This window comes from Camelus bactrianus, chromosome 1 (genome assembly GCF_048773025.1).
Source record: "Camelus bactrianus isolate YW-2024 breed Bactrian camel chromosome 1, ASM4877302v1, whole genome shotgun sequence".
Lineage (NCBI taxonomy): Eukaryota > Metazoa > Chordata > Mammalia > Artiodactyla > Camelidae > Camelus > Camelus bactrianus.
Window position 1 is genome coordinate 60879614 of NC_133539.1, and position 23104 is coordinate 60902717.

Genomic DNA, 23104 nt, shown 5'->3' on the forward strand with positions numbered 1-23104 from the left:
GTAATAAATCCACATTCAAGTACAGTATGACTCTATTCTCAACAGTCAGGTGCTTTTGCCAACTGTTATTTCTTCTACTACTGGACTTATTTATAGACTTTGATTAAAATATTTCTTTCAAACTCACTTTGAATTATATCGTTACATTACAGCTTCCTAGAACTGGATCACTCTAGAACCTAGAGCTGAATCACTCTAGAAGAGCAATTCTCAAACAGTGCTCTGCAGATCCTTGTGGGAACCTATGGAGTCAAAACTATTCTTACAATAATTCTAGGAAATTATTTGCCTATGAATAAAAAATTATTTCACTGTGGTGGCATTTGCCTTGATGGTTCAAAAGCAATGGTGGGTAAAGCCGCTGGCATCTTAGAATCAAGGCAGTGTCATCATTGCCATGCATGGATAGATCTGGGGTGGTGGGGGCAGGGGGTGGAGCCAGTTCTACTTAAAAATGTCCTTGAAAAATCAGTAAAAATCATTCATTTTACTATATCTTTACTTCTGAGTATATGTTTTTTAAATAGCCTATGTGAAAAATGAGAAGTACACTTCTGCTGCACACCAGAAAAAATGTACTTCTGTTGCATACCAAAGTACAGTGGTTGCCCAAGGAAAAGCACTTGTATCACTGAGCTGCAAGTTGAACTAGCTGTGTTTTTCACAGATCACCATTCTGACAGGAAAGGATATATATATATATGTATATGAATATATATGTGCACGCGTGTGTGTGTGTGTGTGTGTGTGTGTGTGTGTGTGTATGTACGTATTTTGTCTCTGCCTCCCACCTCTTCCTGGCACACAGCTCTTAAAACCTTTGTAATTTCCTAAGTGATCAGAGCTAGGGGGGTCTTTTGTTATGACATTTGGTTTCTTGTAATAGCTTCAGGGCATAAAGTTGAAATATGTTCTTTGTTATTCTTAACAAACCCCTTTCAACCACAGTACAGTTTATGTGAAAGAAGTGATTTTTGCAGAGTCCCTAGATAAGGGCTTACTGCCAAGGGTACCGACCCTGTAGATTAAAGGATTAGAACTTTCAGCCCCACCCACCAACCTCTAGGAAGGAGAGAGGAACTGGAGGTTAAATTAATCACCAATAGCCAATGATTTAGTCAGCCACGCCTAAGTAATGAAGCCTCCACAAAAAACCATAGGAAAAGTTCAGAGAGCTTCTGATTGGCGAACACGTGGAGGTGCTGGGAGGGTGTGCAAACAAAAACGACATGGAAGCTCTGCATTCTTTCCCCCAAATCTTGTCCTGTGCATCTTCTCCTCTAGCTGTTCCTGAATTATAGTCCTTTACAACACACAGGTATTGCAGTAAATACTGTTTTCCCAAGTTCTGTGAGTTGTCCTAGCAAATGTCTCAACCTGAAGAAGGGGTAATGGAAACCTCCCATTTATAGCTGGTTGGTCAGAAGCACAGATGACAACCTGGACTTGCAAATAGCATATGAAGTGTGGGCAGCTTTGTGGAATCTGACACTACCTCAGATAAACAGAAACCCCCACACATTTGGTGACCAGAGTACAGAAGCATAGGATGTTGTAGTAGAATAGAGGAGAAGCACAGGAGGGTTTCCCCTTGACAGAATTACCGTTAGAAACTATGGCTCTTCAGGAATGGGGTAGTTCGTACACATTTTCTCAAAATTAAACAAAATGGCCTGTCACTTCAAGAAAACAACCGATAGTATTTGTTGCCAGTTATAAAATCTGAGCTTTAAAATGAAATTAGAATGTTGGAAAACCTCTATCTCTCACTATAAACTTGTCAGTTTCCCAATACTGAAAGCCTTTTCTGATGGGTTGGTGGGGATGTTAATGAATGTGCCTTTTTTTTTTTATTGAAGTGTAGTTAGTTTACAGTGTTGTGTCAATTTCTGGTGTACAGCATAATGTTTCATTCATACATACATATATTCCTTTTCATACTCTTTTCATTATCAGTTACTACAAGATATGGATGAATATGAATTTTTGATATTGCATATCAACATCTACAAGCCCTCACAACTCTGAACTAATTATTTTCGAAATGACTAACGCATAGTGTTAGAAAATCATGCATACGTTAAAGATCCATTCAAAGTATAAGATGAACCAATGGATTTTTATGTAACAGAATATGAAAGTTTATTGGTATATATTAGATTCCACACTGTGTCTAACACTTAAGAAGCTGCCACTGTCAAGTTTTAGTGACGTATCGAAGAACAGTCACAATTATCTTAAAAGGCTATTAAACTGGGAAAATTGAGCAGCTACATGTAAAAGAATGAAATTAGAATATTCTCTAACATCATGTACAAAAATAAGCTCAAAATAGATTGAAGACCTAAATGTAAGACCAGATACTATAAAATTCCTAGAGGAAAACATAAGCAGGACACTCTTTGACATAAACCGCAGCAATATTTTTTTTGCATCCATCTCCTAGAGTTAAATAAAAACAAAAATAAATATATGGAACCCAATTAAACTTAAAAGCTTTTGCACAGTAGAGGAAACCATAAACAAAACGAAAAGACAACCTACAGAAGGCAAGAAAATATTTGCAAACTATGCAACTGACAAGGGATTAATTTCCAAAATATGCAAACAGCTTATACAGCTCAATATCAAAAGAACAAACAACCCAATCAAAAAATGGGCAAAGACCTAATTAGACATTTCTCCCATGAAGACATAAAGATGGCCAACAGGCACATGGAAAGAAGCTCAATATCGCTACTTATTAGAGAAATGCAAATCAAAACTACAATGAGGTATCACCCTACACCAGTCAGAATGGCCATCATCAAAAAATCTACAAATAATAAATGCTGGAGAGAGTGTGGAGAAAAAGAAACCCCCCTACACTGTCGATAGAAATGGAAATTTGTTCAGCCACTATGGAGAACAATATGGAGGTTCCTTAAAATACTAAAAATAGAGTCACTATATGATCCTGCAATCCCACTCCTGAGAAAACTCTAATTCAAAAAGATACGTGCACCTCAATGTTCACAGCAGCACTATTTACAACAGCCAAGACATGGAAGCAACCTAAATGTCTACTGACAGATGAGTAAATAAAGATGTGGCAGATATATATATATACACACACCACATATATATAAAATACACAAATATATAATACGAACACATATATATATACACAATGGATTATTACTTAGCCATAAAAAAGAACAGGATAATGCCATTTTCAGCAACATGGATGGACCTCGAGATTATCACACTAAGTAAGTCAGACAGAGAAAGACAGACAAATATCATATGATATCACTTATATGTGGAAACTAAAAAACTGATACAAATGAACTTATTTACAAAACAGAAATAGACTCATAGAAAACAAACTTACGATTACTGAAGAGGAAAGGAGAGGGATAAATTAGGAGTCTGGGGTTAACATATATACACTACTATATATAAAACAGACAAACAATAAGGACCTACTGTATAGCACAAGGAACTATATTCAATATCTTGTAATAACCTATAATGGAAAAGAATCTCAAAAAGATTATATATATATATATATGACTGCATCACTTTGCTGTACACCTGAAACATAACACTGTAAATTAACTATGCCTCGATTTTAAAAACGGCTATTAAAATAGTCCTCTTTCTTCTAACCACATTATCTGTGTGAGGTCAAATCTTTTTTCATGTATTTCAACCAAAACTACATATTGCAATAAATTGAGTGCAATTATTTTGTTTATTTTGGCAAAAAAATAGTTGCTTGATATAAAATATGTCATTTATGTTAACATGTATGGATTTATTCATTTTTATTTTAATAAAATAACTTTAAAATAAAACTTTCAAAACAAATATTTTTAGAATAACTGCTTTAATTTCTAATAAGGTAAATATTGATAAATATAACTCACGTAAAACAAAAGCTCTCTGAGGTCCTCAATAATTTTTAAGAATGAATGGGATCCCAAGACCAAAAAGCTTGAGAACTCCTCCCTGGAAACACAGGTCAGCTTGGTATCAAAAGTTCTCTGAATTTCTTTGTAGAGAAAAAGGATCTCCATAATCTCAAAGTACCTCCTTAAGCCATTTATTAACTACAGAAAGACAGCAACTTTACAGTGGAGAAATCCAGTAGAAGCTACCTTAACCAAGTGATCAAGGCCAATATCACTGGTAGTAAGACATCATGAACTCCTTGACATGAGGTACTAAGGATAATATTTTCTGGAGTTTTTTTTTTCCCCAAAAAATGTATAGTCTCAATCAAATAATAAGAAAATATCACACAAATGAAAATTTCGGAACATTAAACAAAAATAATTGGACATTCATAGGTATCAAGATCATAAAAAATTAGACTGGAGAACAATTACAGATGGGAGGAGACTAAGTAGTAATAACAACTAAATGCAATGTGGGATCCTGGATAGGATCTTAAAACAGAAAAAGAATGTTCATGGAAAAACTACAACAAGTTGAATAAGGACTAGAGTTACAAGTATTGTACTTATAAAATTTCCTGGTTTTGGTAATCATACTATATTATGAAAGATGGTAACATTATTCAATGTTGGGTGAGGGATATATGGAAACTCTGTACTACTTTGGCAACTTTTCTGTAAATTTAAAATTAGTTCAGAATAAGAAGGTTTTAAAAAGTTTTCTCAACTTGTGAAAATCATTAGCTTTGGTTTTACCTTAACACAAATCTTTTCAGTCACTGCCTTGGATAAAAACTACTTAGAAAAGGCTCAGAAACTTTTCTAGGGCCCCTGCTTTCATAAAGCATTTAAAGCTTCCACAATGAAATACATCTAAGCCACAAAGCTGAAACAAGATTCTTAAATGCATGGCTTCAAAAGCAAGGCTAGGAAACAACATGCCTCTAGAGACCAGATTATGATGATTTTAAATAATTGGCAATAAACTAACTTTTAAATGAAAAAGTAGTTCCAGAGGTATTTAATATCTGTCTAGAGGACAAAAAATGGTATGACTCCAAATGGTATAAATTCTCAGAAACAGAATTTATTCCATTGGTATACAGAAATGTTCCTAATAGAGTCATTAATTTTAAAGTTTGAACTGCTGAATTCTTGAAAGCAAAAACATCAACCTACTAAAGACACACTCAACTGAAACTTTTTTTTGCATGTGGTATTAGCAAAAAAAATTGTCAAACGATGGTCACCACACAAATCCTAGGATAACTGCTGGTGCCATAATTCAAGAAGGTCATTAAATTAGTTCTGTAAGCAAATACCTGTCCTTCCGAAAAAGGTACTTGTTAAAACTTTGGGGACACACACTCTCTACATACAAGTGTCAGAGTTACATGCTAAATATTAACATGCTATCACAGTGTTATAAAAGGTATATTTAAAGTCACAGAATACTTTTTTTACAGTGCAGGTATTGTAAGAAATTACCCCTGGGTATAAGAATACAAAACAACCATTAGAGCAGGATAGAGAAGAGAAGGTGATTAAAGTCATCACAGCAGAAGAAAAGCTAAGAGAGATATGACAATGGTCTCAGTATATCAGGCATAAAGATCCAAACCCAGCCAAGAAGAGGCCTCCACAGATGGCTAAAATTTTAAATACAAAAAGGTTCCTTTTCCTTGAAAATGTGCACCATAATTCATGACAATTTCACCTATATACTTTTTGCTTCTTTTTAAATTTTCACTAAACTATACTGACATATAGTATTACAGATAGAAAAGTACAGGTATCACAAGTATGTAGGCTTGATGGATTTTCATAAACCAAACGCACCCATGTGACCAACACCCAGATCAATAAATAGAACACAATCAGCATCTCTGAAGGATCTTCAAACTCCCATTACTAGCCATGATGAAAGAGTTCCAAAAATTTCATGGTGGCCTAATTTTTAAGGGTTAAGGAATACACTATGACACAAGTCTGCCCCTAGATGCTTTTTCTTTATTCTATCCCTTGTTACTTTAACCACTTTTAATGTTTCCTTTTCCTTCACTCTAGATTAATATAGAAGCACTCTGATTCCCTTAAGACACAAACACAGATGTTTATCTACAGATTGAATACCATCAACATAAACACTAAAAATGTATCATTTTATGAAGAAGGTGTTTATAATTATCACTTATTTATAACAGGACTAAAAAGTGAGTCAAAAGCTATTGTTTGTTTATCTCAAGCATGTTAATTCATTTCTTTAAATCTTGACTTCTTCATCTAGAAATACAACCTAAAATAACTTGATAGAACATTCTCACTAGCCTCCTCCTTTAAATCATTTGGGTGTGATTTATGATATTATTTTCACAACCCAGTACATAAATAGCTATGAACTCTACCAAATTTATCTCAGTAAACAACATCTGGATTATTCAGAACCTAACAACCACAACCTTTATTAACTAGAATAATTTGGTACTCAGTTTGAAAGAGAAGAAGAAAATGGTGAGAGGAGGCAACATCAAGGATTTAAGTATTCTGTTTTTTTGTATGCTTAAAATTCTCTATTTACATGTATCAGTTTTTTAAAAAGTCACTTATTTGGCTATACAGTCTTCCCAATAGGCTTAACAATAACCTTTTTGATCATAAATTTTACATTAAAGGAGTCTGTGCTCATACTTAAGAAATGAAAGATACAGACTTTTAAAAAATAACAGTGTACAAAGAACCTGGTTGACAAAATTTAGGGATCAGGGAATCTTTATGACTTAAACATTGAGGGCCCCAGAAGACACAAATAAAATTTTAAAAAACTTCTGTGAGAAAACCAAGCAGGTTAAGATTATTTTATGCATTTTAACTTGATTTCAATTCATACTTACTTCTCTGACTTCCACAAGATGGTCTGGAGGTAAGTTAGCTCTTTTGCTCACTGATTGTAGTTTGGAATGTCCAACATTAAAAAAGGAAATGGCATTTTGGCTTGGTCTCCTCTGGGACATAGGAGAATTACCACTAGACGCAAGTGAGAAGCTCCGTGATTTCAGAGGAGGATTATTCTATTAGACAAACAAAAAAATTCATTCCTTTTTTAAAATTTAGGTTAACTCACAACCTACCATACACTGGAGGCTTACACATGAACAGTTTTAAAAAATAAAATTAACTACAGAATTGACTACAAGAACATTTCTGAAGATGATAAAATTTTAGACATTTAAAGTTGAAGTATTTCATACATCCAGCTGGTAATTTATTTAGAAAATTAATCCCAGGTTTGTGCTGTCAAGCACTTTTTTTTCACATTAGACATATATTAGAAAAACAAGAAATTTCTAATTTCAGATCTTTAAACACCATGATTGAAGCAAAAAATATACTGAGCAATACTCAACATAAACTTTTTAATGTAACATTCAATTATCTTTGGAACAAACTAGCACTTTCTGGTCACTACCAGTGATCAGAATCATGCAGCATGAATAAAGCTTTTATGTTGGATTTCCTGGAGACTAAGCCATAGGCCTAAACAACAATTTTTAAAAATTTAGTTATGGGGAAAAAACACTAGGAAGAAAAAAAAGTAAGTATGGAATCCTGTAACTACACTGCCAATATATTAGTTTTTAGACATTTCTAACCTCAGATTTCAAGTTCTGAGACCTTCCTTTTTATCTTAAAAAATAAAACACTCCAAAGGAGATGTACAAATGATCCACAAGCACATGAAAAGATGCTGAACATTATTAGTCATTAGAGAAACAAAATCAAAACCACAATAAAACTCTACTTAACACTCATTAGGGGTGGTCACAATAATTGTAAAAAAGGACAGTAACAAGTATTGGCAAGAATATGGAGAAACTGCAACCCTCATGTATTGCTGGTGAGAACGTGAAAGTTTGACCACTTTGGAAAACAGTTTAGCAGTTCCTCAAATAGTTAAACAGAGGACTACCTTATAACCCAGTAATTCCACTCCTAGAAACATAACCCAGAGAACTGAAATCCTGTGTTCACACAAAAACTTGAACACAAATGCTCATAGCAGTATTATTCATAATAGCCACAAATGTAAACAATCTGTATGTCCATCAACTGATGAATGGGTAAACAAAATGTGGTATATCCATACAATAAAGTATTATTTGGCCTTAAGAAGGAAAAAGTATAATACATGTAATGACGGGGTGAAACTTGGAAACAGTATGCTTATTCTAAGAAGCCAGACAAAACAACCACATGTTGTATGATTCCATTTATATGAAATGCCCAGGACAGACAAATCCACTGAAAAAGAAAATAGGCTAGTGTTTGCCAGGGGATTGGGAAGAGGGGAATAGAGTGACTGCTAATGGATACGGGTTTTTTGGGAGGTGATGAAAATATTTGGGAATTAGATACTTAAAACAGTTGTACAATCCTGTGAATATACCACAGACCATGAAATTGTATACTTTAAAAGGTCAAATTTTATGGTATATGATTAGTATCTCAATTTAAAAGTACAAAAAAATAAAGTTAAAAAATCTTTCCCCATTTTTGTGCATTAATATCATATATGAATCTACATACCTTGCCAATAGCTTCAGTGTGGTGTTGTGTACATATCTGAAGTCTGCTAACCCAATGTTGTCGCTCTTTAGCATCTGTGGCTGATAAAAATTATTTACAAGTTATTCACCTTTTGTTTACTTTTTAAATACAATTAATTGTCTATAGTATAAACAATAGATAATTGAAAATCAGGGAATGGTCCTACTGTCCCTAGAGTAAATGTCCCTGACCAGAGGGAGGTAGGAAAGAGGCTCTGGCAACAAAGCATCAACCTTGTTAGGTAACACCGTAGCTGGATGTGGGTATTTCATAAGAACGATAAATTACAACCAGCTAGGTGGGTATATGAGACTTGACATGTCAACTTTCTCATAAAAATATGCTCTTCTTTAAAGAACTAACCTCTATTAAGCACTGGATGTGCACTCAATATATTCTTTCAGATCTCTAGCAGCATGCTTAGTTAGGATTATCGTTATCCCTTATGTATATTAATTGAATAAAAAACACATACTTTTGTACAAATTAAATTTATCTAAACAAGTTATACTTTATTTTAATGAATATGAACATTTTAATAAATCCCACTTACATACGTTAAGTCACTAAAAACCACAAAGAGAGCATATGAACCAAATCAGGAAAGGAGGTAAAATACAAAGCCACGGAAGACATAAAAAAAAACTTAAAGAAGTCCATGTTTTAGATTTCTCAGTAATCAGGGTTTCATCTACAAATTTCTTAGAGAAACGAATTTTAAATAGACTTGTTCATTGTGTCACTTTAAAAAAGTTATTAATTAAAACACATTTCATAAATCCTTAAAGCAATTCCAAGGTTTAGAATATTATGTCTGTATCATCAGTGACAGCAGTTTTTACTTCCAAAACCCACATGACAGCAGGGAAGTACACCAACTTCTCAAGGGAGGAAGAAAATCACACTATTAATTCTCATATCTCAGTCATACCTCTGAGTTTATACTGTTCCCCACTGGCAGCATTTACAGTGAAGGTGTGAGAGTCCTCATCACTGGGTGATATTACAGCTCCTGCAAGCTGCAAAGTACCTCTGGGTTTTTGATTTCTAGACTGTTCATTCACAAAGTATTCCAATAGCCCAGCTTCATTGTTTAAAACAAAAAACCTATAATGATTAAAAGAAAAGTCATAATTTAAAAATAATTCTCCTAGTCAAACTAAAGCAAACCAAATTTTAATCCCATACTTTGGAGTTTTTGCTATTAAAAACAAAATTCAAAAGCATTTCAAGAAGTACTTGAAATACTAGATTGAATTCCCTAGCAGTAAATATTATTGAAAAATTGGACGAGTTTAATAAAAAAGATATAAAACCTTCAGCTGAGAAAGAGGTATTTAATGGGCAAGAGGCATACCAGATAATGCAAAAGCGAAACAAAGATACAGACAGTATCTTTTCAGAGGAAGATTTATCTCTAGAATTCATTAACAGGGAGGGTAAGTTGCCCAAAGACAAAAGGCAGGGGATATTTTTATTTAAAATTCCCTGGAGATAAATCAAAACATAAGCTCTGAGGTTAACAAACGCTAGGTAAGAAATGAATCTGACTTAAGATTTAACCAGTGAAATAAACAATGAGAATAATGCTAAGGTAGAAAGATTTTGTATCATTAAATAGGTCACAACTAAAGATTACTGATCCTGTTTAAAAATGAAAAAGCTGCAACTGGAGATGCAGAAACGTAAAGAACTTGAAACCAAATGATGAAATACTGATACACTTTGGAAAAGAATTTGACGATATGATTTGGTTCCAGACTGGGAAACATATTAATTCAGATTCCAATTTAAATAGTACAACAGCTTTGTCTTTAGAGAAAAAAAATTTTTTAGCTTCTATTTCAAAACACTGATGTTTGTGTTTAGAGCAATTTTGCATTCTATATGTTAGTGTGTTCTGTAAAGGAACCAGGTAGACAATTTGATCCAGTTCAAGTTCCTAGAAGATGCTGTCTTAAGCAACGTGGCAATCATATCAACCATACCTAACTGGGAGAGAGCAGAATCAGCAGGGTTTGTTTGTTTGTTTGTTTTTTGAATCAGCTTTTTATTCAGGGAAAAAAAAAAACAACAACAAGATGAGAAGCAAGTAAAAGAAATTGAAAGCACCTGCCTGAAATGGGAGATTGAAAAGCAAAAAAAACTATTGTTTTTATTATTTATCTTTTAGCATGCTTGTGATTTTTTAAATTATGTTCACATATTTTGATTACATTTGATGAAAATAATTTTAATACTTTTGAGCGTTTTAAACTTTCATTCCTTTAATTACTAGAGGAGTCAAACATTTTTTCATGTGTTTATTGGCCATCCGTAGTTGTACTTAGTGACCTGCTCCTCATATTTTGCCCATTTTCAAAAGGGCTGTTTATCATTATTTTCCCTAAGATTTGAAGGGATTATTTTAATTAACACAAAACAGCCACTGAAATTATCTTGTATTTTTAAAACATATGACCCATCCTTAGTAATCTGCTATGGGTGGTCTGAATGTATACCCCTAAAAGTCATATGTGGAAATCCTAATCTCTAAGATAATGATAATAAGAGATGGGGCCTTTGGGAAGTGGTAAGGTCATAAGGGTGGAAAACCCTCATGAATGGGATTAGTGCTCTTATAAAAGAGACCCAAGCAAGCTCCCTGGCCCCTTTTTGGCCATGAGACTACAATGCAAAGTCTGTGAGGGCCCTTACCCAACCATGCGGGCACCATGATCATGGACTTCCAACCTCCAGAACTGTGAGAAATAAATTTCTATTGTTTATAAGCTACCCAGTTCTTGGCATTTTGTTACAGCAATTTGAACAGACTAAGACATGAAATCTACCACAAAAAAAACCCTCATAAATAAATGGAATGGGTCCGTTAGCAAGAAAGCTGTCTCTTGAATATACCAAAAACCATTGAGTTGTACACTTCAAATGGGCACTATATCTCAATAAAGCTGTGAACTAAAGGAACAAATGAACAAACAAGAAATAAAGAAAGGAACAAACGAAGGAAATGAGGAAGGAAAGAAATCTCTTCCTATGTTTGAAGCAGTAAGTACAATTCATTTCAAACAGTCAAGGGAAAAAGACTGGTCTCATCTCTTAAAAATAGTAAATTCAAAGACAATTTAAAGAACAGTATGTTTGGAAATCTCAAGTTTGCTGTGAGCATGTACTTCTTATCCCAAAAACATTACCACAAATTTACAACATGGGATATACCTAGATACACAAAAAGTAATACGGAAGAACGACTGAGAATGGAATGAGCCAGTAACTGATTGTCTTTCTTACACTAAGATGATGCTATGGACCCACTGGTAATAATAGGCATTTTGGGCTGTCTTTTATCATACATAGCTTAATTCAAATGTTCTTCCTTCATCCCATCTCTAGAGATACTTTACAAGATGTATAAATTGCGGATAGATAGACAATCCACATAGAAGGAAACTTACTAAAGCTATTTTGCCCAGAAGGGTACTAGACTCTTGTTTATGGTATTTTTTAGCAAGTTGGCCTAACCAAGAAGCTAAAGAAATGTAGAAACAAAGGCTTAAGATTCAGCATCTATCTTTACATGCAGAAAAGTCACCTAAGTTGTTAAAAAAAATTTTAAATAATCGGGTTTTGGGTTTTTTTTTTTTTTTTTTGCAATTTCAAAATAACAAAGACTGCCAATTTGAGAAAATGACTAATCTTCAGAACAGGCTACAACTTAAGGTGAAGTATCACCAAATGGAACTTTAATCTAAAAAACATTCTGAAATCTACTTCAGGATGACACCTGCACCCCAATGTTCATAGCAGCACTATTTACAATAGCCAAAACATGGAAACAGCCTAAATGTCCATCAACAGGTGACTGGATAAAGAAGCTGTGGTATATTTATACAATGGAATACTACTCAGCCATAAAAACCGACAACATAATGCCATTTGCAGCAACATGGATGCTCCTGGAGAATGTCATTCTAAGTGAAGTAAGCCAGAAAGAGAAAGAAAAATACCATATGAGATCGCTCATATGTGGAATCTAAAAAACAAAAACAAAGCGTAAATACAGGACAGAAATAGACTCACAGACGGAGAATACAGACTTGTGGTTACCAGGGGGGTAGAGGGTGGGAAGGGATAGACTGGGATCTCAAAATTGTAGAATAGATAAACAAGATTACACTGTATAGCAAAGGGAAATATACACAAAATGTTATGATAACTCACAGAGAAAAAAATGTGACAATGAGTGTGTATATGTCCATGAATGACTGAAAAATTGTGCTGAACACTGGAATTTGACACAACATTGTAAAATGATTATAAATCAATAAAAAATGTTTAAAAAAATAAAAATAAATAAATAAATAAAAATAAAAAACATTCTGACTTGTAAGTATGTCTTATGATGACAAAAATCAACTTTAGTGAAGAGTTGGGATGGAAAGGCACCTATATGTTTTGTTTCAAACATGCTAGGCCTCAGTGCTGAGCATGTATAGAACTTCTAAGCAAAACGGGAAAGAATCTCACTTCACCATTAGACTGAAAGTAAAAGAAGTGGGTTCCTTCCTTGCTCTTTCCTAACTAAGGTACTACATTCCAGAGCAAGCAGTTATTTAAAGAGTATGCCCATGCTGGATTTCTCCAAGCTGCTCTAAGTGGCCCTTAGTCAAAACAGAAATGGGCTGCAGGGTAACTGTCTTGAATATCTGGCACAGGTACAGTGCTTTTGTTACCTAAGCTTTATCTGTAGCACATGGACAAAGCGGCTGGGCCCGCCAAAAGGAGCTGAGCTACTAAACCTAAGATTCTTTAACATGGTCTTAACCTTTCTGTTCCCCTCTAATCACTCAACCTGCACATACCATGCTGGGAACCCAGTATATCTCTGCTGTGCCACAAGACTTCAGCCAGGTTGACAGAAAATGGAAGATGGAAGTTTTTTCTACAGCGGGCTTACAGCAACCAAATTGGCAAGCTAAGACCTCTGTGAGGGAGCAAGTTAGTAAAAGGTTCTGTTTTCAGTGGCAAACAGGGGTAGGTTGTCTTTATCCCCACACTTTCCTCTGCTGCTAAAACTGGCCTCTTAGACAGCTGGAGGGATCACGTCGGCAGAGGCAATGCCCCTCCATATGCTAGAACTTCCCTTGGATCTCTTAGCTAACTCCCCAGGCAACCAGTGACCAATGGATCTTTTTGGTAGGCTCCCTCACGCAATGATACAAACACCTGCCCCTTTATCTCATGGCTGTAAGTTACCACTGATCCGAAATGCCATCTTTTAACATACTAAATCTTATATGGTGGGTATGTTTCGGAGCTTTCTTACTCTGTTCACTTTTGAGATTTCTCAACAATATTCAGTAATATTACATGAATGAAAGTTGTTGAATGTTGTGGGGGAGAAAAGTTAACATATTTCCCTTTTTAAAAAGAGAACAAAGAATAATGCTAAGAGCAAAATGACAATTTTTTTAAAAAACATACTTCATATGTCATTTACATATATAACCTTCAAAAATTACATAAAAACTGAGGTGGGAAAATGCAAAGTGAAAGGCTCCCTTGACTTTGCCCTTTTATTTACTTATTTATTTAATAAAAGAGGGGAACCTTAGAAAACTACCCTTTCCACTTATATAGGAATGATTCCCTTCCATGTTTTCATATCCAGCTTTGACTTCTCTTATGACCTCCAACTTCCTGCATGTCACTCCTATTTGAAAGCCCTAATGTCACTTCAAACTAAACATGACCCAAGCTGCCTTCTCTTTTAAACAATCACATATTCATCAGTGTTTTGACTATTTTTTAAATGTCTAAAAATCATTCTTTCAAAATACCATATGAGATCACTCATATGTGGAATCTAAAAAAAGAACATAAATACAAAACAGAAACAGACTCAAAGACATAGAATACAAACTTGTGGTTGCAAAGGGGGAGGGGAGTGGGAAAGGATAGACTGGGAGTTCAAAACTTGTAGATACTGACAGGCATACGTAGAATAGATAAACAAGATTATACTATATAGCACAGGGAAATACATACAAGTTCTTGTGGTAGCTCACAGCGAAAAAAACTGTGACAATGAATATATGTATGTTCACGTATAAATGAAAAATTGTGCTCTACACTGGAATTTGACACAACATTATAAAATGACTATTAATAAAAAGATGTTTAAAAATGTTTAAAAATTAAATAAATAAATAAATAAATAAATATCATTCTTTCTTATACTATGTCTCATTTTCCAGTTGTTTAAGGTAGAAAGGAAAATTCACCTCCAGTTATCCCATCATAGCCAAAAGCAGAAGTCTTCCAAATGACGTGGATAAAAAGCAGCATGTTATAATGCAAAGAACATAGACTTGGGAGCCAGAACTATTTGGGTTCAAATTCTAGCTTTCTCACTTAAAAAAAATTTTTTTTTTTAATTTCTACTTTTCTTTGTGGGGAGAGGTAATTAGGTTTATTTATTTATTTATTTTTAAATGGAGGTACTGGGGATTGAACCCAGGACCTGCTGTTTGCTAAGCATGCACTCTATCATTGAGCTATACCCTCCCGCCCTTCTCTTTTAAATAGTTTAAAAATCACAATGAGATACCACTTAACACCCATTAGGATGACTATTATTAAAAACACACAGAGGAAAACAGAAAGTAGCAAGTGTTGGTTGGGAGGATGTAAAGAAATTGGAACTTCTGTGCATTGCTGGTGGGAATGTAAAATTGTACAGTATCTATGGAAAACAAAATGGAGATACCCCAACAGGTTACACACAGAATTACCATGAGATCTCACAATTCCACTTCTGGGTATACACACAGAAAATGAAAGCAGGCACTCCAACAGGTATGTGTGCGCCAATGTTTACAGCAGCATTGTTCACAATAGTCAAAAGGTGGAAGCAACCCAAACGTCCATTAACAGGTGACCAGCTAAACAAAATGTGGTACATACATACTACGGACCATTATTCAGCCTTAAAAAGGTAGGAAATTCTGATACATACTACATGAAAGAATTCTGAAGACATCATACTAAGTGAAATAAGCCACACCATTTATATGAGGTTACCTAGAGTAGTCAAGTTCATAGAGACAGGAAGTAGAACAGTGGTTGCTAAGGACTCAGGGGAGGGAGAAATGTGGAGTGATTGCTTAACAGGTACAGAGGTTTAGTATGAGAAGATGCCAAAAGCTCTGGAGAGGAATGGGGTGATGGTTGTACAACAATGTGAATGTATATGCCACTGAACTGTATACCTAAAAATGTTTAAAATGGTAAATTTTGTTATGTTTATTTCACCACAAAAAAAAAAAAAAGTTTCATCCTCTGCCCCACAACTACCAATTCCACAAAGTATTTAAGATAGGACTGCCTGTGTGACCTTAGGTTGGTTATTTAAACTCTCTAGGGCCCCAGAGAAGTTTTGAGCATCTTGAACAGGCACTTAACACAAAACTCTTTGCTGCCTCCAAACCACCCAAAAAGCCTAACCACTGAAAGTATGCATAAAAAAAGCCCAAAGCAAGTGAACAAATTATTCTAATATTAATATAATAGTAATTTCTGAGGCATTTGGAGGCTGTAATTTAGACAGATGTTAACTCCTCCTACCCTCTAGAAAAGAGAAGAAAGTCATCAGACTTTTAGAAAAAATGGTAAATCTTCCTGTAACAGGTTTCCCAGCCATATCTGTGCTGAAGTAAGATGAGAATATAAAATTATCAGCTCCACTTCCAGTCTCTTGGGAGACTGATATGACAGATCAATCACACTTACCTGTACTGCCACCCAGTGACAAGATTGGTGTACTTCATTAAGTAGCCACACACATTTTCCATGTGATCACTGTTTCAAAAAGATCAGAAAGTACCAAAGTCAGAGACAATTAGAAAAAAATCCCAGGAGGTTAACTGAACAGTTTAAAGGATAGCTGTAGATACATAATTTTTCTACAAACGCTTCAAACTTACTTCAGAAGTAAAATTTATAGGTTAATAAGTAAAATTTACAGTTCTACTGAGCTATTTAATCTCCCATATTTCATAACCATAGGACTTTATTTCACCAGAGTTCTTCAAAACAAGTGTAATCCCCATTAAATTATATAATATCTCAAATATAAAATCATTATATAAGTATAAAATTATATAAATATGAAACAAATATACTATAAATATAATTATAAAAATACTTTATAACTCAATTCAGTACTAAAGAAATAAGATTCAGTTTTAAGGTTCTAGAATAAACTAAAAAGGGTCTCTAGGTTGAACAGTGCCTCCTTACTCTGGTGGAACATATTATGTCTTTGATTTTTTGGCCTTCCAAAATGAAGATCCTGTTTTTGATGAGTGTGACACATCACTCCCACTCCCCAACCCTAGACAGGCAGAGGCAGAGTGCTCACGTCAAGTCTTGCCACTGGAAAGATTTATTTGGGACCTGTATTATTAGCCTAACTACAATTGAGTTTCTTTACTCTCTTTTCTATCTATTAGATTATGTTATAGTGGTTTATAGAAAATGCAATATCTCATTGATATTTCTTTTCCAATATTTTAAGGTTCCTTACACTTAACAAAAAGATACTAACGCTAGACTGGCATATCTTTTTGATATATGGGCTTCATCTTTTTTATTTTGTAATTTACATTAAGAATTTCTTTTAAACTCACCTACTCTAGTTTTAACTATAAAATGCAATGAATTTTATACACTTATTTTCTCTACTATTCCTGAATCACAGTTTATTTGGTAAAATTTCAGCTAGCCAGCATCTAAGAAATTGAAAGCACAGATATAACTGGCAACCTTTAAGACACAGACATCAAGAGCACAATCAAGGGAGAGGTGACACAACAAACAGAACAAAATTTTTATAAGATTTAGATGGACCTGAATGACAAATGAGAAGAGAGGAAGATAAAGATATTCTCTCAGGCAAACCAAATGACCAAATTGACTATAAGAGTCCAGTAGCTATTACTACTGGAGAGCAAGTAGGAGGCCGCCCTCTAATCTCACGTCTTCTTGGTATTTGAAAATAAAGATCAAATGAAAATAAAGAACACTGATCAGTATGGGGGTTTTTTTTTTTTCCTGTATTTTTCTTCCATTCTAAGATGAGCAAACAACACTGTTTATTAATATTAAGTGAAACTGCTCAAGTTCTTTAGGCTTTGTAAGGTCCTAATCTCAAGAAGACAAAGGCTGTCAACTTCTAAAATGCCCACCCAAAGTTATGGTAATTTATATCTATTCTGTTATGTTAAAACTGACAGTACCATCTGAATTCTCATTTCAGTATTTTCTAAAATCCATATCTAAAGGAAAGATTCTTCTCTAGAAACCTAATCCATTGGATTTTTTGCTATAGGGCCTCTATTTCCAGTCCTACGTCACAGCAAAGCTATTTCTTTCAGTTCTACTGGTACTTGAACAAGCAGAGAGAGAATTTTCTTGCATGGCTCTCACATTTTCCCCAGGCTTCAGGCTTCAGGCTTAAACATATCTTTGGGGCCATAGGAATACCAGTGCCCCTGGACTCTGCCAAAAAATAATTTCCCAAAAGAGTTCCTCATCTGTTTTAGATATTTAACACAGAGCTTAGCTGCCCTGAACTGTTCTTGTCCTCAAAACTTATTCCTTCACTTATATATGGAATCTAAAAATAAAAACAAAAATCCCCCACAAAACTCATAGATACAGAGAACAGATTAGTGGTTGCCAGAGGTGGAGGTGGGAGGTGTGCAAAATGGATGAAGGTGATCAAAAGATACAAATTTGCAGTTATAAAATAAATAAGTACTGGGGAATGTTATGTATAGCATGGTGACTATAGTTACAAATACTGTGTTGTATATTTGGAAGTTGCTAAGAAAGTAGATCTTAAAAGTTCTCATCACAAGAAAAGTATACATATGTGTGGCGATGGATGTTAACTAGACACCATGATCATTTTGCAACATATAAACAAATCATTATGTTGTGCACCAGAAACTGTTATGTCAATTATATCTAAATTTTTCAAAAATCTTACTCTCTGTCTACTCTGTCCTGTAGCTTCATAACCTGAATATTTGTCAATTTATTTACACTCTGTATCAATCTACAAAAGGCCTAGGGTGTCACATAAATTAAACATTTCCCCCAAGTACTCAGATATTCCGTAATTCACCATTTTTTATTTTCCCCTTTAATCTAGGTTCTCTAAACCAAGTTTTCATTACTAGATAATAATAATTTCATAGTCATCAGCATATTATAAAGACATTACAACTCAATTACGGTTCAATTTCTCTGGTTCTAGGACTATATATATTCTTCAAATGTATATATGAGCTGTGTGAAGAATCTTTCTTAAAACTTCAAGTAAACTATCTACAACTGAGAAAAACAAGATCTTCATTTCAAAGCAATTAAAGACAATGCCTCTTCTCCTTGACCTTTGTTCAGTCTTATTAAAGGTATTCCTCATTTTCGTCATATCTAAGTTGTCTATATCAGTCATTTAATAGCTATCAATGAATTTTTAAGAGTACAATTTCAGCAGCAGCATTCACTAAATAAAATGAGTGTATCCTCATATTTCACAATACAGTAATGTTTTATATTTAATTTTTAATGTTTTTAATATTTTTGATGCTTATCTAAAAAGTTAACTTTCTCACAAAAATCACAAGAGGGATATTGACATGGTTCATTTGTTAGTAGCATAAAGCCAGCCTTAAAAGAACAGAAATTCACGTACGTAATCACAAACTGCTAGCCTCCTTTTACTATATAAGACAGACATCTGAGGTTGTATAGAACCAACCTACGAACATCCCCCTCTTTGAAACAGTTGGTTACACTATCCCTGGCTCATCCTTCCCTTTCTCCAGTCAGTACAACCAGCAGACGTGGAACCACTGTGCCATCTGGTGGCCAGCACAAAAGGCTCTGTGAGTGAATGTCTTTGGTTTACTGCTTCTTCCCTACTTCCTTATAATTGAGTCATTATGTAGTACCTCTGACACTCATGTTTTGCTCCCATTTAAAATGTGTGAATTTAATAGATTTTTAATATACCTGTTAATATGAATAAAATCCAGTTGTTAAAGTGGGAATACACCACATATCTGATTATATCATACGAATAGTTTGTGTTCTGTGAAGTAAAAATGTTGGTCCAAAAGACTAATAAAAAGAGAAATATATTTCCTTGAGGAAAAAGAAAATGACTCATTGGGACTGTGTTTTTAGCTGCCACACAAATGAAAAGGGTATTTTGTTAAAGATGAGATTCATTAAACAAAGACACAGGATTCAAAAGTGATTAGGCTGAAATGACTGGACTTAGATGTGAAAAGAGAGTGAGAGTAAAGAGCGAGAGAGAAGGGACAAGGCAACACCCAGATTTCCAGCTGGTGTAACTGTGTAGATACTAATACCTTCTCTGAAATGGGGACCATAAAGGAACTTTTGGATTTATTCCAATTTAACATGTTGAATTGATGGGACCTGTGGGGCATACACAGGGAGATATCCAATAAGGTGACATGATCTGGATTAAACATACAGATTTGGTAGTAATCAGCATATACGCATGTAACTGGTAACTGCAGCCATCAGAGTAAATAAAATCACCCAGGAAGTATTATAAAATGACAATAGAAGGGACAGAGTAAGAGAGAACCCTAAGGAAAAGTTTTAAAGGCAAGAGGAGTACAGAAAGGAGGTAAGAAGCAGCAGAGTAGTAGAACGAAAACCAGGAGTATTTCAAGTAAGTCTGTGGTCAAGAATGTTTACTGCTACTGAGGGGTGAAGGAAGAAGAAGACTGAGAAATTTCTACTAGATTTAACAACCAAGAGATAACAGGTTGATGGAATGATGAAGACAGAAAGAGTGGGCAATAACCAAAGGGAGACTGGGAGAAAGAGGAGTGGTTAAGGGAGTGTGGGCTTAATGCAGGGCAGTTCTAAGTGCCTAACAGGTAGGAAATAGTAAAAAGGCTCACAACTCAGAAAGAAGACAGACAGAAATGGGGGAGGTGGGCTCCAGAGCCCAGGTAGAGGAATTAGTGTTGGACACCTTAAGGCATTTAATTACATGCAGGGATTTATGCAAGCTGTAGTAAGGGAGGTGCCAGTCACACCACAGACCAAAATTCCTACTTTCTACAAGGCAAGAACTGTCCTCCAAAAAGGCTTAGTTTTGGTTCATTCCCTTGATAACATAAATAGCATGAAGGGAGGGAGCAGCCTGCTTAGCTGAGGAAAAAGCAACTGACAACAGATGGGGGTGATTGCAACACATGTACCTCCTGCTGCTGTAAAAAGATATTCTACAGAGCAGGGACTGCTTCCCACTCTCCTAGCACTCCTTGCAGCACATAGGGTGTGGACTGGGATATAAACAGGCGTTCTATAAAGAATGAATTAAGCAATGGGAAGATAGAGGCAGGATTTTTCTATAAAACCATAAGACAACTGAATAGCCTGCAAAAAAAAAAATAATAAATTCCCAGCCTGTATGCTCAAATAAATCCCAGATAAAACAAATTCTAATTCCAACTGTGTCAATCTGTTTCAAAAAGTATAAAGTCAAGGGACACTCACTCCCTCCCTCCTTTCCAGTAGGTATTTTGTCAAGAACTATGAAAGGTCTGAGATGAAACCCTATTTGCAAGCTAATAAGTTGGCTTGCTGTAGTTTCCCGGATGCTGGCAGGAGACCTGAGACAAGTCAGAGATGAAAGACTTCAGTAGTCACAGCACTAGCAGTAGACAGATTATCAGTCCAAACACACGGGGCGATGCATAGAGGGCAGGAGATGCCTGCACACGCGGCAGGTTGTGGGACAGACGAGGAACCTTGAGTGTAGGGAGCCCAAGACTTTTAAGGACAGTAAGTCTGCCTGACCTCCGTGGCAAGGAGACATTATCTCTATCATACTAGACAGTAAACAAATCTCACTTTTTCTCAGGAGGGAGACACTATCTCTATACTCTAAGACTGTTTGTTACAGTATTTTTGAGAAAACAGTAAAGAACAAAAGACAGTCAGTATCTTTGCTCACAAGACAGACAGAAACATAAGAGACCCATGAAGAATGGTCTCCCAACAAGTATCATATGCATATCACAGTGAAAAGTCTTAGCCAACCTTGTCTGCCAGCCCCCAGTCCCCCTCCTCAGAGATAACCACTTCCCTCAACTTTCTGTGTTATCTCTTCAGAGATATTCTATGTTTCTACAAGTGTGCCTGTGCCGTGGACACATACACACTTTATTTTTTAAATAAATGGTTGCAATCACATTCCGTACCTTGCTTTTTCCACAGTTTTCTTAGACGGCTTCATTTTGACACATATGGATCTAATTCATTCTTAACATCTACATAGTAATCCACTGCACTATAGTATTACTATATATTTAACTAGTGCCCCTACTAATAGACATTTGCTTCCAGGCTTCTATTATTACAAACAATACTGTAATAAACCAAGTTATACATATCTTTGTGTACATTTGCTAAAAGTGAAATTGCTAGGTGAGAAGTATATGTATTTTTAGTTTTTACAGATATTGCCAACCTGCTCTCCAAAGAGGCTGCAACCGGTATAACTCCCACCCTTCAACATAAAAAGGGGCTAGTTTCCTCATAGCAGCCGATGGCACCACTGTTTGCCAACAAAAATAGGGTAAAGCTTTTACGTATAAACAGGACTTTCAGACCTTACTAGTTGGCTTTTCAATACCCCTTATGCTCAAAATTAAGTTTCTAAAGCTTAAGTGCAGGGTAGTGCTGTACTGTGCAATGAACACTTAAAAGGGATACAGGATCTAGTTCTAACTTTCCCACTGACTAATGCCATGGGCGGCCTTGGTCAAATCACTTAATTTCTCTAGGCCTTAGTTTTTTCATGTATTAGTTAGATGACCCTTTCATCTAAAATTTCTAAAATGTGCGTACATCACTCATCACTCAAAATTCTATAGGTTTTTCTTAATGGAAAATTGTTATTGCAAAAGTAAAGTCTGCAAATAAAAGCAACATAATATTTCAGATTAAAATTTTTTAGAGAAAAGTAGAAAAACATTTCTAGAACACTATCTTATTCACATAGTAGCATTTACTTACCCCTCACATACTCCCAAAAAGTCTTCACAGTAGCCATTTCAATGAGACACCACAGACCAAGAGAACAGCAGGGTACTAAAAGTCCCCTGCCATCCTCCCTATCTATATGACTATTTTCTCATTCTGTTTCTTATGTACCTCTGTCTGTCATAAACTATACTTAGTTCCAAAATACATTTTAATAACATTTAATTTTTGTCTATAATTGCACAATACAAGAAATGAGTATAAAGAATGCTTTCTTCCTTTGTGGTAATTCTTTCTAAATTGAAAGCAAAAAGAAAAAGCAGAAGAGCATTTCCCTTCTTTCATATCTGAATAAGCAAGGAGGGGAAAAAAGGTGACAACCACACAAGAAGCACCAAGCAATGTTCATTTTCATATGTTTATTACCTGACTAAAGAGTTGATTCTTCTTTTGAA

The 23104-nt window shown here is 35.0% G+C and overlaps 1 protein-coding gene across 1 annotated transcript in view; it reads right to left on the bottom strand.

Moving 5' to 3' along the window:
• The window catches only part of OSBPL11 (oxysterol binding protein like 11), a 73376-nt gene that overhangs the window by 40808 nt on the left and 9464 nt on the right, over positions 1-23104 (bottom strand). The window contains exons 2-5 of the mRNA XM_010959356.3: positions 16335-16403; positions 9478-9653; positions 8526-8605; positions 6833-7009 (exon numbers count right to left, since the gene is read on the bottom strand). Coding sequence (XP_010957658.1) covers positions 6833-7009; positions 8526-8605; positions 9478-9653; positions 16335-16403 — 502 coding nt within the window. The remainder of the gene's footprint in view (positions 1-6832; positions 7010-8525; positions 8606-9477; positions 9654-16334; positions 16404-23104) is intronic.